Raw genomic sequence first — 18934 nt, 5'->3', positions numbered from 1 at the left:
TTTAGTATTTTGTCTTACATCAGTTGCTTTAAATTTATGTACACTGCTAATTTCTCACCAAGTGAAAATATTTTGTGATAGAACAGCCACTGTTAAAGATTTTGGAAAGACACAGAGTTGTAACTATACTTATGCATGTCATAAGGGCCAAGAATTTAATCTCATATAAACTGAATAACTTAAGGTACAATCAAATACTAATTATGCTTCACATATCGCCAGTCAGTCGAATTTAACGTTATATAGTGTAGAAAGTATGATATTATTTTATTTTCATTCGTTTGCTTTATCTTTCTTTCCATCATGATTGATCATGCTTTGTTTGTTCACGTACCTCACACAAACTATTCCTATCACTATTATTCGCTGCTTAACCATTAGCTCACGTTCATTTTGTTTCTGAGTATAATATATTTGCTGTTTTCTTTTTTTTTTTTTTAACTATTGGATAAAATGGATAAACATTTAAGAAATCGTTGTATTATTTGTTTTTGCAACTGTGAAAACGAATGACTGACGAACTAAATGATTAGCTTCGTTTATTCACCAATCTACTGACTAAACTGTAGTTATGACCAAATGACGGACAACACTTCTCGAATTCAATGTTGTATTATTAAACTGAACTAAAATACTTGAAACAAACTATCAAAAGAAAGGCAAACGTAACACTGACAGCCAATAAAACCTCAGACTGAGGGTAATCCAAAAGGGTACAAGGGGTGCATGCAGCCAGCCGCCTTTACTTCCTAATCTTATCATTGGTCGAGAATGTACGCGGGTTTCTAACCCAATCACATCTTATACAAAACAAACAAACAGACAATGAAAGTTGAATATTCGGAAAGTCGACTGATCTGAATGGATAATGGACATCTCGTCCCCTATGTAATTGGATCGCTTGTTTCGCAGACCGCAGGTGATTAAAACAAACGAAGAGTCTGAACATGAGAATAAATGACTGTCCAGAATGACAGCTCATATCTTAAAGAAAATATTTAAATAAACCATTTCCTTATGAGAAGATAATCTTTAACGTCTGCGACGGTCGGCACTTAAAAACTAAACATTAAAATGTTCCCAATTTTCAGATTTAATCGCAACTCATTAAGGTTAAAGGATAAGGAGATGTCATCTTGCGTGACTTCCAGAGTGTAATATTTGTCTTTGAAGAGAATTATGCCGGCCAGTTTCCGTTTCTTGCATTTGTTTCTTCCTCCTTTAACTCCCGTCTTCGGACGGAAATTGCAGTGTGATACCTCATGGTATATGACGGAAAGTCACCCACTTCTGATCTCTGTCGACAACAGAAAAGCGTCGATTTCAGCGCTCTTCGATACTGCGATAGCCGCCAAGCATAAACAAGAGGATCGAGAGCAAACTTAAGAAAAAGAATACCATTTGAAAATAACAATGCAGTTTCCAATTTGACCCTTCGAACGCATGGAAATTGTATAACCCAGTGTTCAGCCAAATAAGTAATAACAGTGATTGGCATGGTGCAAGCGATAATGAAAGTTACTAATAACAGGTTGACAATAATGAATTCTCTTGCTTGTTGTCCATGTGCTGACTTGTTGGATCTCCATGAATGCACGCACCTCATGTGTTGCCTAAATTCTTTGAACAAGCAGAAAAAAGCAACAGTTAAAAGGATGAGGTTGCCTGTAGTGTTAAGATAAAGATCAATTTTATAAAATATCTTTTTCGATGCTTGAATCATCCTGAATAAAGAAAACATCACAGAATATGCCCACGTTAAGATCACAGTCATTTGAACTCTTTTCTTGGTGACGAGCGCGCGGTGCTTGAAGGGAAAGCTGACGGCCGTGAACCGACTCCATGTAAAAAGAAGCAAAATGATATAAGAACTGTTCATTGTCACCACAGAGAGAATTTGACCGACTTGAGCAACTTTTCCACGAGTTAAATCTGACGAGAAGTCGCGGTTTTTGTAAGCTAAGGACGAAGAGATGTATAACCATGCGTACATCGGACACACTGTCAGTCCTGTAAGAAAATCGGCCGCTGCTAAACCAATGATAAAAAAGGTGGCAGGTGTGCGAAACGATTTAAAGGGATCTCTCCATATGGTTAGAAGAAGGAGACCATTTCCAAAAGTGGTTATTACGGATAGAACAGCCAAAAAGATTCCCAATATGATGCTCAGTTGATAATAGGTTTTCAAGGACTGGTTTACCTCTAGCCAGGTTTGCGCTATTAATTGCGTAGAATTCATTGTGGAATTCATCTCATCGACACCAACAGAGAAATAGCTGATGCTCTTTTGATTGTAACAGAGCGATGAATTTGTTGTTGATAACGAGGCAAATTTTAGCTTCGTTAAAACGTTCCTGTGCTAACTTATAGCAATTGACTGTTGATGCCAGCAGCTGAATATCCCACGCAAAAGCTTTTAGTGTTCCTCGTTTTTGAGGACATACGCGCTGACGTACTTCAATATTTATTACCTGTCGCATTTTGTAACTGAACTTTCTCAATTTTTAATAACACTTGTCGCACTTTGTAACTGACGTTGGCATTTTTAAATAATACTTGTCGCATTTTTTAATAACTTTGGCATTTTTTAATGACACTTATCGCAATTTGCAATACCTTTCGCATTTTTTAAAAAAACTTGTCGCACTTTGTAATGACGGCCTCCCTCTTAGCTGTCACGGCACCTTTTACAATAATAGACCTTAGCGCTTTGCAATAAAATAAGCTGTCGCACTTTGTAACAACACTCTTCGTTCTTTGTAATCAACTTTGTACAGATGGCGGGATGGCATGTAGACCTAATATCATTCCTCTCAATACCTAACATAATAATAATAACGGAAACTTTATTTGTGTTTTTAAATGTACAATTGTAAATCTCACTACGTATAGGCAATTTACAAATGCTGCTTGAGATTGGCTTATTCAACACACACACAAAAATCAAAATTGCATCAAATCTGGGTTGTCCCAATTCCTATTTCTACAACAAAAGACGTAATATGTTGTTCTAATAGCTATATTTATCATTTTGCAATAAAAGGTTTGAACCCGGGGGTAACATGTGAAAGTGCAGTCTGATCGTCCGGGTGAGTGTAGTCCTGAGAAGGACTGTTGTCGGTGGCAGTGACTGACGTTTCGACAACCTGTGCGGAAGTCATCATCTGAGTCAAGTGAATGATTGTTGTCAGTAGAATGTTCTTATTCCAGTTCGTGTGAAATGATCGGTTGGTTTCGCACTTTGTAATGACGGCCTCCCTCTTAGCTGTCACGGCACCTTTTACAATAATAGACCTTAGCGCTTTGCAATAAAATAAGCTGTCGCACTTTGTAACAACACTCTTCGTTCTTTGTAATCAACTTTGTACAGATGGCGGGATGGCAGTCCTTCTCAGGACTACACTCACCCGGACGATCAGACTACACCTTCACATGTTACCCCCGGGTTCAAACCATTTACTGCATTACGTTCACTTGGACGACAGAGCGAAAGACTTGCGAATGACTACATCACCTACGCAAGCACTGTCAGGCGAATACGACAACTCTGGTTCAATCACCGCTGTAAAGATCACGGCCTTGTTCCGGCCGGGCTCAAACTTAAGCCCCCGTTGAACACACAGGAGGCCATCCAGATCGTCAAAGCCACCTGCAGACGACTGGTCAAAGCGCGGATAAATGATTGCCACAGAAGACTCAAACGCCACAGAAACAAACTACGACAACTACACGACCAACTGAAACAACTAATACCAACTGACCTACTTGACACCGTTACGACAATTGCCGACAAACGAGCCAATAAGACGACTGAACGCGCCCGCACTGGACATCAACAAAGATTGACGCGACTGCTACGAGACAAAGAAGAGAGACGAAGCAAACCGGACGACAACTGGGTAAGTAACATTTCTTCTCGTTCCTTAGACAAGACTGAAACTCGGGTACTATCATACGGACTAAAACACTCAGTAACACCTAAACGCATATCGACTGAGGCTATTGTATGTAGTGTTGAGGCGGCCCTGTCTCGGCAACGAGAACTATCTGAGCCGACCAAGGATAACATCAGAAGCAGAATTGCCTCCACTATACAATCAACGTCACTACATGAACAACGCGCACTGAAACGACTGAGAAACGACGAGAACATAGTCATCCTACCAGCCGACAAAGGACGAGTTACTGTTGTTATGGACAAAACTGACTATCACGACTAAATGGACGCACTAGTTAACGACAAACGAACCTACGAAGAACTCAAACGTGACACAACTCCTGCCCTTCAACGTAAACTCAACAGTAAACTACTGACACTCAAGAAAACGAACGCCTTTGACACCCAACAGTACTATCGACTGAGGTGCTCGGTACCACAGCCACCGAAACTCTACGGTTTGCCGAAACTACACAAACCTGGTTTCCCGATGCGACCTATTGTTTCTTTCTGTGGCTCTCCCACATACCAACTATCCAAGTACCTGACAACAATACTACAACCGCTAACCGACAAATCCAGACATAAACTACAATCCACTGAAGACTTCATTAACGCTACCAAGACTGTTCAGATACCTGAAGACTACAAACTAGTGTCATTTGATGTGAAATCACTGTTCACAAGTATTCCACTTCAATTAACATTACAATGCACTGAGACTGCAATCCGACAATCTACCGACCCGCTACCGCTACCGACAGACGACATCATGGACTTGCTAAACATTTGCCTAACGTCTACTTACTTTCAGTACAACGGTAAACACTACAAACAGTTACACGGCACTGCCATGGGGTCTCCAGTTTCTGTTGTTATAGCAGAAATTGTGATGCAGAACATCGAGGAACGCGCCCTTTCGACTTGCCGACAAACGATACCGCTTTGGTTACGTTACGTTGACGACACATTCACCGCCGTTCGACACGACGAAATTGACGCATTCCACAACCACCTTAACGAACAAAACACTGACATACAGTTTACCAGAGAAGTCGAAGAAAATGGCAAACTTCCTTTTCTAGACTGCCTGGTAAGCCACAACGACAACTCATTACGAACGACAGTTTACAGGAAACCGACACACACCGACAGACTACTAGACGAGTCATCCTACAACCATACTTCACACAAAGCCACAACTATCAGAACTCTAACACGACGCGCACAACTAGTATGTGACTCGACAGACAGCTTATCCGACGAGAACAAATACCTTCACCGTGTTTTTACGAAGAACAACTACAACAACGACTTCATCCGACGAAACACTCACCGACCCACTACCACTACCAAAACAAACGACACCGCAACCCCTACGACTACAGCAACCATACCGTACATAAAAGGCATGTCTGAAAACATCTCGCGCATCTTACTACCCTTCAATATCCGCGTCGCCCACAAACCCATCACCGCACTACGTCAGTTACTAACCAACGTTAAAGACAAAGACGAACCGAGGAACAGACAGGGAACGATTTATAAGATCAATTGTTCCGACTGCCAAGCCTCCTACATCGGTGAGACTGGCAGAAACCTCACAACAAGACTGACTGAACACAGACGGGCGACGAGGAAAGGTAATGTCAGCAATCACATTGCTGAACACCATCGACTTACCAACCACAACATTGACTGGGACTCTGCGCAATGCCTAACCTACAGCACTGTCTATTTTCAACGACTGACTCTGGAAAGCTGGTTTACTAACTTAGAACAGACTCCCCTAAACAGATGTCAACAACTACCCGCCCCATACAAACGACTCATTCACGACATACACATCACAAACGACCGAAAAAGAACAACCCAACTTTACCGACAGACCGAAACAGACCAATCACGACCGACTTACGTCACTTGAGTCTTACAGCCAATAACATTACGGCAAAACCAACCGATCATTTCACACGAACATTCTACTGACAACAATCATTCACTTGACTCCGATAATGATTTCCGCACAGGTTGTCGAAACGTCAGTCACTGCCACCGACAACAGTCCTTCTCAGGACTACACTCACCCGGACGATCAGACTACACCTTCACATTTATCATTTTCTTGATTATGAAAAGTTGCTACTTTTTGCCAATGCCTATGTCATTCATCATGCCTAAGAACGTAGAGCATTCATCTGAGAAAACAACAAGGGAGCTCATGGAGAGATTTACAAATTAAATTTCACACATCTGAAAGTTCTACTCATTTCGTTAATCAGGTTCCGATATTTTTCTTTTTTACGTACTGCATTGTTGTGCAAGTTAGATTCGAGACCAACTGTTAAATCTAGAACACATAGGCACTTGGACTGGGTTAGGAAAAGAAGATCTGGGCGATAATTTTCACCAGTTATTATTGAGGGATTTAGAAAACCAGTAACATTTGCGTAGATTGAGGAGCTAACATTAATTACAGGTTGAAGGGACTTGGCAATGAAGTTAAGGACTGAGTCGTGTCTCCAGGTAAAGCGATCAAGGCATTGTTGACAACCAGCGACAACATGAAGGAGTGACTCAGGATTAAGGCAAAAGGAATAATCAGGACTTTGTGATAATCCCCATCTTACCAAATTCTTACGTGTAGAAAGAGAGTTGTTGATGTAGAGGATGGTAAAGTTGTAAATGTTCTTCTTGGCCACTGACCAAATAGAATTAGCAGATGACAATGAATACTTGATAACATTTGAGAAGAAGAACCTTGAGATGTTAGGTGGTGTTGCAGTTTATCCTTTTGATTAGAACGGAAATCCTTAAGAACTTCCTTAGTGAATTTGTACACATCATATTGAATATTAGTGTGACAGCTTGACGATTTCCAGAGAGCTTTCAAGGAATCATTTGGGGACTCTTTTTAATGAATTTCAGAGAACTGTCTGGCACTGAGTAAATTTGATAGAGGGAGGACAAATATTAAGACCAAATTTATTGCTTTCTAGGAAAACATAGCTCAGTTTTCCAGATATCGGAATATCAAGCCATTTTCGGATGTAGCCATTCACTACAGAGTCGAGATGTTGCGTTATCCAGGTTTTGGATATATTTTCTATGGTGAAATGCCATGACAACTTCGATAGGACATAGCGGCTGTACAGAAGAAGTTTGTGTTTAGGATGCAGTGGCTTTTTTTCGCAATTTGCAATAACTTTCGCATTTTTAAAGAAAACTTGTCGCACTTTGTATAATGATAATAACCATAATGATAATAACGATTATTACATTGGTAATTACTGGATGATAATAATTATGAAAGGATATCGATAATAATAGCGAGAGTGTTAGTTGTAGTGATCTGTTGAAAATGGCGAGAATAATGAATATCGTTGTCGATAAAAGTACAAACCATGCTAAACCACTGTCGATTTGTTAAATCTTACCATAATGATTATCAATAGTGAAAATCAGACCTGAAAAAATTCAGGCCTGTACAGGATTGGAACCACTGACATCTGCGATACTAGTGCAGCGCTCTACCAATTGACCTAACAAGCCAACTGGGATTTATCATCTTACGGGTTTATGTCGGATTAATTTTATGACCTGCTCCCAGTTGGCTTGTTAGCTCAATTGGTAGAGCGCTGCACTAGCATCGCAGAGGTCAGTGGTTCGAATCCCATACAGGCCTGAATTTTTTCAGGTCTGATTTTCACTATTGCTTAAATAGTGCTCTTTACTGCGAGGATCGTGCACAAATACGATTCTATAACCGCAGTTCAGATATATGAATTTCATATATTCGTTGTGCATAATGATTATCATTATCATAATAATTATCATATGCATTAACAAGAACGACAGCTATCATTGGGTCTACTTACCCTCCCCCCATCTAAACAAAGTTTAGTACAAAGTGTGACAATCGCCGCACTTTGAATAACAGTACTCACTCTTTACAATGAATATATGAAGTTCATATATTTTGAACTGCGGTTATAGATACGTATGATACCAATTGAGCTAACAAGCCAACTGGGAGCAGGCCGTTAAGTTGATTCGTAATAAACCTGTGATGATAAATCATCATGGGTTCATTACGTAATAAACCCGTGATAAATCATCACGGCTTTATTACGTAATAAACCCGTGATGATAAATCAACCCGTGATGATTTATCATCACGGGTTTATTACAAATCAACTTAACGGCCTGCTCGCAGTTGGCTTGTTATTTCAATTGGTAGAGCGCTGTACTAGTATCGCAGAGGTCAGTGGTTCGAATCCCGTACAGGCCTGCTTTTTTTCAGGTCTGATTTTCGCTATTGCATAAATAGCGCTCTCTACTGCGAGGATCGTGCATCATAAGTATTCACTCTTTGTAATATCTGTAGCACTGTTAGAACAGTTGTCGCAATTCGTCATTCCCGTCGAACTTTGTAATAAAAAAGCTGTCTCACTTTGTAATGATAGACCATTCCACTACAATTTGTAATAAGAGAAGCTGTTGCATCAGGAAATAACAAAAAAAGTATTATTACAATGGGCGGAAGTTACTTAAAAGTGCGATAAATTTATCAGAAAGTGCGACAGAACAAAACATCTGAACAAAACATTTTCATTTTCCTCTAATCCGGAAATGTATTTTTCTTAGCTACTGTATGAAATTTCACCACATAAACAGATGGTAAATAGCAGGGGATGTGGGTTTACTCAGAATTTATCTTACATCAGTTGCTTTCAGAATTTATGTACACTGCTAACTTCTCACCAAGTGAAAATGAACAGAACAGTGACAGAACAACCACTGTTAAATATTTTGGAAAGACACAGAGTTGTAACTACACTTGAGCATGTCATTAGGGCCAAGAATTTAATCTCATATAAACTGAATCACTCAAGGTACAATCAAATACTAATTACGCTTCACATAACGCGAGGCAGTCAAATTTAACGTTATATAGTGAATGAATGAATGGAAGCCTTTATTTAAAGAGGGTAGCACTTAATAGCCAGAGGCTAATTAACTTGTGGCCCTCACAGATTACACAACTATATACAATCAGATAAATATGTAAGCTAAAATATGTAAACATTTAAAATGAGCATTTAAAATAAGACAAGATTCAATTAAGAAGATATTATTAAATAGTAAAATGATGCAAACATTGTTGTTCCTTAAAAATCTTGGCAAACATGTTCTTTTTAAAACATGCTATAGAATCTAGTTTCCTAATTTCAATAGGTATCGTATTCCACAGTCTTGTAGCCGAAACAGCGAAAGAGCGTCCTCCCTCTGATTCTCTTTTGTATTTAGGACAAACAGCATTAATGCTTGAATATCTAGTGTTGCGGGAGTGCCGCTTATTATTCAAAATTAAGTGTTCATTTAGATAATTCGGCAAACGCTCATTAATTCGCTTATACATTTTATATATACTTATACATATATTATACATATACATATACTTATACGTAGAAAGTATGATATAATTTTATTTTCATTCGTTTGCTTTAGCTTTCTTTCCATCATGATTGATCATCCATTGTCATGATCATCCTTTGTTTGTTCACGTACCTCACACTAACAATTCCTTTCGCTGCTTAACTATATATCAGCTCACGTTCATTTTGTTCCTGAGTACAATTTATTTGCTATGTTTTCCTTTTTTTTTTAAATATTGGATAAAATGGATAAACACTTAAGAGATCGTTGTATTATTATTTTCTTTTTTGCAACTGTGAAGACGAATGACTGACGAACTAAATAATTAGCTTCGTTTATTCACCAATCTACTGACTAAACTGTGCTTATGACCAAATGACCGACAACACTTCTCGATTTCAATGTTGTATTACTAAAACTAAAATACTTGAAACAAACCATCAAAAGGTAGGCAAACGTAACAAACAGCCAATGAAACCTCAGATAGTTAAATTTAAACGAACGGGTACAAGGGGTGCATTCAGCCAGCTCGCCTTTACTTCCCAATCTTATCATTGGTTGAGAATGTTCGCGGGTTTCTCAACCAATCACATTGTATACAAAACAAACAAAAAAACAATGAAAGTTGAATATTCGGAAATTCGATTGGTCTGAATGGATAACTGGCATCTCTTCCCCTGTGTGGCTGGATCGGTTGTTTTCTTCGACCGCAGGTGACCAAAAGGAACAAAGGGTCTGGAAACGAGAATAAATGACTGACCGAAATGACAGCTAATATCGTAAAGAAAATATTTAAATATACCATTTCCTTATGGTAAGATAATCTTCAATGTCCGCTGCGGTCGGCACTTAAAATTAGACATTTAAAGTGTTTTCGATTTTCAGATTAATCGCAATTCTTTAAAAATTGAAGTGATAAGGAAATAACATATTGCGTGACTTCCAGAGTGTATTGTTTGTCTCTGAATAGAATTATGCCGGCCAATTTCCGTTTCTTGCATTTATTTATTCCTTGTTTAACTCCTGTCTTCGGATGGAAATTGCAGTGTGATTTTTAATGGTATATGACAGAAAGTCATCCACTTCTGATCTCTGTCGACAACAGAAAAGTATCGATTTCAGCGCTCTTCGGTACTGCGATAGCCGCCAAGCGTAAACAAGAGGATCGAGAGCAAACTTAAGAAAAAGAATACCATTTGAAAATAATATTGCAATTCCCAATTTTACCCCTCGAACGGATGGGGTTTGTACAACCCAGTGTTCAGCCAAATAAGAAATAACAGTGAATGGCATGGTGCAAGCGATAATGAAAGTTAGTAATAACAGGTTGACAATAATGAACTGTCTTTCTCGGCTGGTTCTACCCCTTCGTTGTTGTCCATGTGTTGACTTGTTGGGTTTCCATGAATGCAAGCGCCTCATTTGTTGCCTAAATGCTTTGAACAAGCAAAAATAAGCAGCAGTAAGAAGGATGAGGCTGCCTGTGGTGTTGAAATAGAGATCAATTTTAAAAAATATTTTCTTCGATGCGTGAATCATGCTGAATAAAGAAAACATCGCAGAATAGGCCCACGTAAGGATCACACTTATTTGGACTCTTTTCTTGGTCACGAGCGCGCGGTGCTTGTGCGGAAAGCTGATTGCCGTGAACTGACTCCATGTGAAAAGAAGCAAAATGATATAAGAACTGTTCATTGTCACCACAGAAAGAAGTTGACCGACTTGAGAAACTTTTCCAAGGGTTGAAATTGAGGACGAATCGCGGTTTTTATAAGCTAAGGACGAAGAGATGTAAAACCATGCCTGCATCGGACACACTGCCAGTCCTGTAAGAAAATCGGCCGCTGCTAAACCAATGATAAAAAAGGTGATAGGTGTGCGAAATGATCTAAAGGGATCTCTCCAGATGGCTAGAAGAAGGAGACCATTTCCAAAAGTGGTTATTACGGATAGAGCAGCCAAAAAGATTCCCAATATGATGCTCAGTTGATAATAAGTTTTCAAGAGCTGGATTACCTCGAGCCAGGTTTGACTTATTGATTGCGTAGAATTCATTGTAGAATTCATCTTATCGACATCAGTAGAGAAATCGCTGATGCTGTGTTGATTAACAGAGCGATGAATTTGTTGTTAACTTGAATAACCAGACAAAATTTAGTACCGTCAAAACGTTCTTGCACTAAGTTATAGCAGTTAAGTGTTGCTCGTTTTTGAGGACATACGTGTTGACGCAATGACTTTAATATTTAATACCTGTCGCATTTTGTTATAACTTCGGCAATTTTTAACAACCGACTTGTCGCATTTTGTATTAACTTTCGCATTTTTTAAAGACACCTGTCGCCTTTTTTAATAACTTTCGCATTTTTCAATAAAACGTGACGCACTTTGTACTAACGGTTCTCCCATTTAGTAATAAAAAAGCTGTCACGGCTCTTTACAAAAATAGACCTCAATACTTTGGAATTAAATAAGCTGTCGCACTTTGTAACAACACTCTTCGTTCTTTATAATCAACTTGGTAAAGATGGCGGGATGGCATGTAGACCCAATATCATTCCTCTCAATACCTACGATAATAACAATAACGATTATAAGATTGGTAATAACTGGATGATAATGATTATGAAATGGTATCGATAATGATAGTGATGGTGTTAGTTGTAGTGATCTGTTGATAGTAATAGTAGTGATGGAGTGATGTTGAAAATGGCGAGAATGAATATCGTTGTCCATAAAAGTACAAACCACGCTAAACCACTGTCGATTAGTTAAATTTCACCATAATGATTATTATTATCATAATAATTATCATTAATAAGGATTTAGTAATACATTGACGGGTAAAAACGAACGATATAATATCCCGACGTTTCGGCGACTTCATGACGCCATTATCAAGGGTACAAATGAAAATAAAATTAAGAAATGCGTGTTCAAGAGTTACAACTAATTTGCATAGGGGAGGTAGCTACACAAATACTTTAGCACGGATGGGAATAACCGAGTTTGAACGTGCAAACGGATTCTATCCGTGCTAAAGTATTTGTGTAGCTACCTCCCCTATGCAAATTAGTTGTAACTCTTGAACTCGCATTTGTTAAGTTTATTTTCATTTGTACCCTTGATAATGGCGTCATGAAGTCGCCGAAACGTCGGGATATTATATCGTTCGTTTTTACCTGTCTACATAATAATTATCATATGCATTAACAGGAACGACAGCTATCATTGGGTCCACTTACCCTTCCACCATCTTAATAAAATTTAGCACAAAGTGTGAAAATCGTCACACTTTAATTTGTAGTGACAGTATTCACTCTGTCATACCTATAGCACTGTTAGAAGAGTTGTCGCATTTCTTTATACCCGTCGAACTTTGTGATAAAAAAGCTGTCTTACTTTGTAATGGCAGACCATTCCACTACAATTTTTAATAAGAGAAGCTGTTGCACTTGGAAATAACCAAAAAAGTATTATTACGGTGAGCGGAAGCTACTAAAAAGTGCGACAATTTTATCATAAAGTGCGACAGAACAAAACATTTTCATTTTCCCCTAATTCGGAAACGTATTTTCCTTAACTGCTATATGAAATTTCACCACACAAACAGATATTAAATAGCAGGGGATGTGGGTTTAGTATTTTGTCTTACATCAGTTGCTTTAAATTTATGTACACTGCTAATTTCTCACGAAGTGAAAATATTTTGTGATGGAACAGCCACTGTTAAATATTTTGGAAAGACACAGAGTTGTAACTACACGTAAGCATGTCATTAGGGCCAAGAATTTAATCTCATATAAACTGAATCACTTAAGGTACAATCAAATACTATTTATGCTTCACATATCGCTAGTGAGTCGAATTTAACGTTATATAGTGTAGAAAGTATGATATTATTTTATTTTCATTCGTTTGCTTTATCTTTCTTTCCATCATGATTGATCATCCTTTGTTTAGTTTAAGTTTAAGTTTAAGTTTAATCCATTTGCCACGGGACTATCGTCCCAATTGACACCTAACCCCTTTGTACCCACCATCCCACCCCGGGGTGGACATATATCACAGTAATCTCGTGCGTGAGAAATTAACGTCTCCTACCCCCAATTATTCGTCCCTATCCGAGAAGACTAGAATATCTAACCATTTCTAGATGTTATAGAAAGGTAGCAGATTCTTCTCAAATTATTTTAAGACCTTGAGTGTTGGTCCGGCCGGGGCTCGAACCCTCGACCTCCCGCACAACAGTCCAGCGCACTATCCATTGGGCTAACTGGGCAGCGGTTTGTTCACGTACCTCACACAAACTATTCCTATCACTATTATTCGCTGCTTAACCATTAGCTCACATTCATTTTGTTTCTGAGTATAATTTATTTGCTGTTTTCTTTTTCTTTTATCTATTGGCTAAAATGAATAAACTTTTAAGAAATCGTTGTATTATTTGTTTTTGCAACTGTCAAAACGAATGACTGACGAACTAAATGATTTGCTTCGTTTATTCACCAATCTACTGACTAAACTGTAGTTATGACCAAATGACGGACAACAATTCTCGAATTCAATGTTGTATTACTAAACGGAACTAAAATACTTGAAACAAACTATCAAAAGAAAGGCAAACGTAACACTGACAACCGATAAAACCTCAGATAGGTTAATCCAAAAGGGTACAAGGGGTGCATGCAGCTAGCCGCCTTTACTTCCTAATCTTATCATTGGTTGAGAATGTACGCGGGTTTCTAACCCAATCACATTGTATACAAAACAAACAAACAGACAATGAAAGTTGAATATTCGGAAAGTCGACAGATCTGAATGGATAATGAGCATCTCGTCCAGGCTATGTAATTGAATCGCTTGTTTCGCAGACCGCAGGTGATTAAAACAAACGAAGAGTCTGAACATGAGAATAAATGACTGTCCAGAATGACAGTTCATATCGTAAAGAAAATATTTAAATAAACCATTTCCTTATGGTAAGATAATCTTTAATGTCTGCGGCGGTCGGCACTTAAAAACTAAACATTAAAATGTTCCCAATTTTCAGATTTAATCGCAACTCATTAAGGTTAAAGGATAAGGAGATGTCATCTTGCGTGACTTCCAGAGTGTAATATTTGTCTTTGAAGAGAATTATGCCGGCCAGTTTCCGTTTCTTGCATTTGTTTCTTCCTTCTTTAACTCCCGTCTTCGGACGGAAATTGCAGTGTGATACTTAATGGTATATGACGGAAAGTCACCCACTTCTGATCTCTGTCGACAACAGAAAAGCGTCGATTTCAGCGCTCTTCGATACTGCGATAGCCGCCAAGCATAAACAAGAGGATCGAGAGCAAACTTAAGAAAAAGAATACCATTTGAAAATAACAATGCAGTTTCCAATTTGACCCTTCGAACGCATGGAAATTGTATAACCCAGTGTTCAGCCAAATAAGTAATAACAGTGATTGGCATGGTGCAAGCGATAGTGAAAGTTACTAATAACAGGTTGACAATAATGAATTCTCTTGCTTGTTGTCCATGTGCTGACTTGTTGGATCTCCATGAATGCAGGCACCTCATGTGTTGCCTAAATTCTTTGAACAAGCAGAAAAAAGCAACAGTTAAAAGGATGAGGTTGCCTGTAGTGTTAAGATAAAGATCAATTTTATAAAATATCTTTTTCGATGCTTGAATCATGCTGAATAAAGAAAACATCACAGAATATGCCCACGTTAAGATCACAGTCATTTGAACTCTTTTCTTGGTGACGAGCGCGCGGTGCTTGAAGGGAAAGCTGACGGCCGTGAACCGACTCCATGTAAAAAGAAGCAAAATGATATGAGAACTGTTCATTGTCACCACAGAGAGAAGTTGACCGACTTGAGCAACTTTTCCACGAGTTAAATCTGACGAGAAGTCGCGGTTTTTGTAAGCTAAGGACGAAGAGATGTATAACCATGCGTACATCGGACACACTGTCAGTCCTGTAAGAAAATCGGCCGCTGCTAAACCAATGATAAAAAAGGTGGCAGGTGTGCGAAACGATTTAAAGGGATCTCTCCATATGGTTAGAAGAAGGAGACCATTTCCAAAAGTGGTTATTACGGATAGAACAGCCAAAAAGATTCCCAATATGATGCTCAGTTGATAATAGGTTTTCAAGGACTGGTTTACCTCTAGCCAGGTTTGCGCTATTAATTGCGTGGAATTCATTGTGGAATTCATCTCACCGACACCAACAGAGAAATAGCTGATGCTCTTTTGATTGTAACAGAGCGATGAATTTGTTGTTGATAACGAGGCAAATTTTAGCTTCGTTAAAACGTTCTTGTGCTAACTTATAGCTATTGACTGTTGATGCCAGCTGCTGAATATCCCACGCAAAAGCTTTTAGTGTTCCTCGTTTTTGAGGACATACGCGCTGACGTAATTCAATATTTATTACCTGTCGCATTTTGTAACTGAACTTTCTCAAATTTTAATAACACTTGTCGCACTTTGTAACTGACGTTGGCATTTTTAAATAATACTTGTCGCATTTTTTAATAACTTTGGCATTTTTTAATGACACTTATCGGAATTTGCAATACCTTTCGCATTTTTTAAAAAAACTTGTCGCACTTTGTAATGACGGCCTCCCTCTTAGCTGTCACGGCACCTTTTACAATAATAGACCTTAGCGCTTTGCAATAAAATAAGCTGTCGCACTTTGTAACAACACTCTTCGTTCTTTGTAATCAACTTTGTACAGATGGCGGGATGGCATGTAGACCTAATATCATTCCTCTCAATACCTAACATAATAATAATAACGGAAACTTTATTTGTGTTTTTAAATGTACAATTGTAAATCTCACTACGTATAGGCAATTTACAAATGCTGCTTGAGATTGGCTTATTCAACACACACACAAAAATCAAAATTGCATCAAATCTGGGTTGTCCCAATTCCTATTTCTACAACAAAAGACGTAATATGTTGTTCTAATAGCTATATTTATCATTTTGCAATAAAAGGTTTGAACCCGGGGGTAACATGTGAAAGTGTAGTGTGATCGTCCGGGTGAGTGTAGTCCTGAGAAGGACTGTTGTCGGTGGCAGTGACTGACGTTTCGACAACCTGTGCGGAAGTCATCATCTGAGTCAAGTGAATGATTGTTGTCAGTAGAATGTTCTTATTCCAGTTCGTGTGAAATGATCGGTTGGTTTCGTACTTTGTAATGACGGCCTCCCTCTTAGCTGTCACGGCACCTTTTACAATAATAGACCTTAGCGCTTTGCAATAAAATAAGCTGTCGCACTTTGTAACAACACTCTTCGTTCTTTGTAATCAACTTTGTACAGATGGCGGGATGGCAGTCCTTCTCAGGACTACACTCACCCGGACGATCACCTTCACATGTTACCCCCGGGTTCAAACCATTTACTGCATTACGTTCACTTGGACGACAGAGCGAAAGACTTGCGAATGACTACATCACTTACGCAAGCACTGTCAGGCGAATACGACAACTCTGGTTCAATCACCGCTGTAAAGATCACGGCCTTGTTCCGGCCGGGCTCAAACTTAGGCCCCCGTTGAACACACAGGAGGCCATCCAGATCGTCAAAGCCACCTGCAGACGACTGGTCAAAGCGTGGATAAGTGATTGCCACAGAAGACTCAAACGCCACAGAAACAAACTACGACAACTACACGACCAACTGAAACAACTAATACCAACTGACCTACTTGACACCGTTACGACAATTGCCGACAAACGAGCCAATAAGACGACTGAACGCGCCCGCACTGGACATCAACAAATATTGACGCGACTGCTACGAGACAAAGAAGAGAGACGAAGCAAACCGGACGACAACTGGGTAAGTAACATTTCTTCTCGTTCCTTAGACAAGACTGAAACTCGGGTACTATAATACTATAATACTATAATCGACTGAGGTGCTCGGTACCACAGCCACCGAAACTCTACGGTTTGCCGAAACTACACAAACCTGGTTTCCCGATGCGACCTATTGTTTCTTTCTGTGGCTCTCCCACATACCAACTATCCAAGTACCTGACGACAATACTACAACCGCTAACCGACAAATCCAGACATAAACTACAATCCACTGAAGACTTCATTAACGCTACCAAGACTGTTCAGATACCTGAAGACTACAAACTAGTGTCATTTGATGTGAAATCACTGTTCACAAGTATTCCACTTCAATTAGCATTACAATGCACTGAGACTGCAATCCGACAATCTACCGACCCGCTACCGCTACCGACAGACGACATCATGGACTTGCTAAACATTTGCCTAAAGTCTACTTACTTTCAGTACAACGGTAAACACTACAAACAGTTACACGGCACTGCCATGGGGTCTTCAGTTTCTGTTGTTATAGCAGAAATTGTGATGCAGAACATCGAGGAACGCGCCCTTTCGACTTGCCGACAAACGATACCGCTTTGGTTACGTTACGTTGACGACACATTCACCGCCGTTCGACACGACGAAATTGACGCATTCCACAACCACCTTAACGAACAAAACACTGACATACAGTTTACCAGAGAAGTCGAGGAAAATGGCAAACTTCCTTTTCTAGACTGCCTGGTAAGCCACAACGACAACTCATTACGAACGACAGTTTACAGGAAACCGACACACACCGACAGACTACCAGACGAGTCATCCTACAACCCTACATCACACAAAGCCACAACTATCAGAACTCTAACACGACGCGCACAACTAGTATGTGACTCGACAGACAGCTTATCCGACGAGAACAAATACCTTCACCGTGTTTTTACGAAGAACAACTACAACAACGACTTCATCCGACGAAACACTCACCGACCCACTACCACTACCGAAACAAACGACACCGCAACCCCTACGACTACAGCAACCATACCGTACATAAAAGGCATGCCTGAAAACATCTCACGCATCTTACTACCCTTCAATATCCGCGTCGCCCACAAACCCATCACCACACTACGTCAGTTACTAACCAACGTTAAAGACAAAGACGAACCGAGGAACAGACAGGGAACGATTTATAAGATCAATTGTTCCGACTGCCAAGCCTCCTACATCGGTGAGACTGGCAGAAACCTCACAACAAGACTGACTGAACACAGACGGGCGACGAGGAAAGGTGATGTCAGCAATCACATTGCTGAACACCATCGACTTACCAACCACAACATTGACTGGGACTCTGCGCAATGCCTAACCTACAGCACTGTCTATTTTCAACGACTGACTCTGGAAAGCTGGTTTACTAACTTAGAACAGACTCCCCTAAACAGATGTCAACAACTACCCGCCCCATACAAACGACTCATTCACGACATAAACATCACAAACGACCGAAAAAAAACAACCCAACTTTACCGACAGACCGAAACAGACCAATCATGACCGACTTACGTCACTTGAGTCTTACAGCCAATAACATCACGGCAAAACCAACCGATCATTTCACACGAACTGGATTAAGAACATTCTACTGACAACAATCATTCACTTGACTCTGATGATGACTTCCGCACAGGTTGTCGAA

General features: G+C 39.5%; 3 protein-coding genes across 3 annotated transcripts; all 3 read right to left on the bottom strand.

Moving 5' to 3' along the window:
- Positions 1-420: 420 nt before the first annotated feature.
- Positions 421-2660, bottom strand: LOC148740171 (melanocyte-stimulating hormone receptor-like). Its single transcript, XM_088749843.1, has one exon. The coding sequence runs from the start codon at positions 2249-2251 to the stop codon at positions 1178-1180; it is 1074 nt and encodes a 357-aa protein (XP_088605969.1). The 5' UTR covers positions 2252-2660; the 3' UTR covers positions 421-1177.
- Positions 2661-8784: 6124 nt separating this feature from the next.
- Positions 8785-11688, bottom strand: LOC148740170 (histamine H2 receptor-like). Its single transcript, XM_088747093.1, has one exon. It carries the CDS (start codon positions 11441-11443, stop codon positions 10382-10384), a length of 1062 nt encoding a protein of 353 aa, XP_088603219.1. The 5' UTR covers positions 11444-11688; the 3' UTR covers positions 8785-10381.
- A 1199-nt stretch (positions 11689-12887) lies between these two features.
- LOC148740169 (histamine H2 receptor-like) lies at positions 12888-15711 on the bottom strand. Its single transcript, XM_088749806.1, has one exon. The coding sequence runs from the start codon at positions 15587-15589 to the stop codon at positions 14516-14518; it is 1074 nt and encodes a 357-aa protein (XP_088605932.1). The 5' UTR covers positions 15590-15711; the 3' UTR covers positions 12888-14515.
- Between the last annotated feature and the right edge of the window lie 3223 nt (positions 15712-18934).

This window comes from Stylophora pistillata, chromosome 2 (genome assembly GCF_964205215.1).
Source record: "Stylophora pistillata chromosome 2, jaStyPist1.2, whole genome shotgun sequence".
In the NCBI taxonomy this organism is placed as follows: Eukaryota; Metazoa; Cnidaria; class Anthozoa; order Scleractinia; family Pocilloporidae; genus Stylophora; species Stylophora pistillata.
The sequence above is the reverse complement of the archived record's forward strand: the minus strand, read 5'-3'. Positions and strand labels throughout refer to the sequence as shown.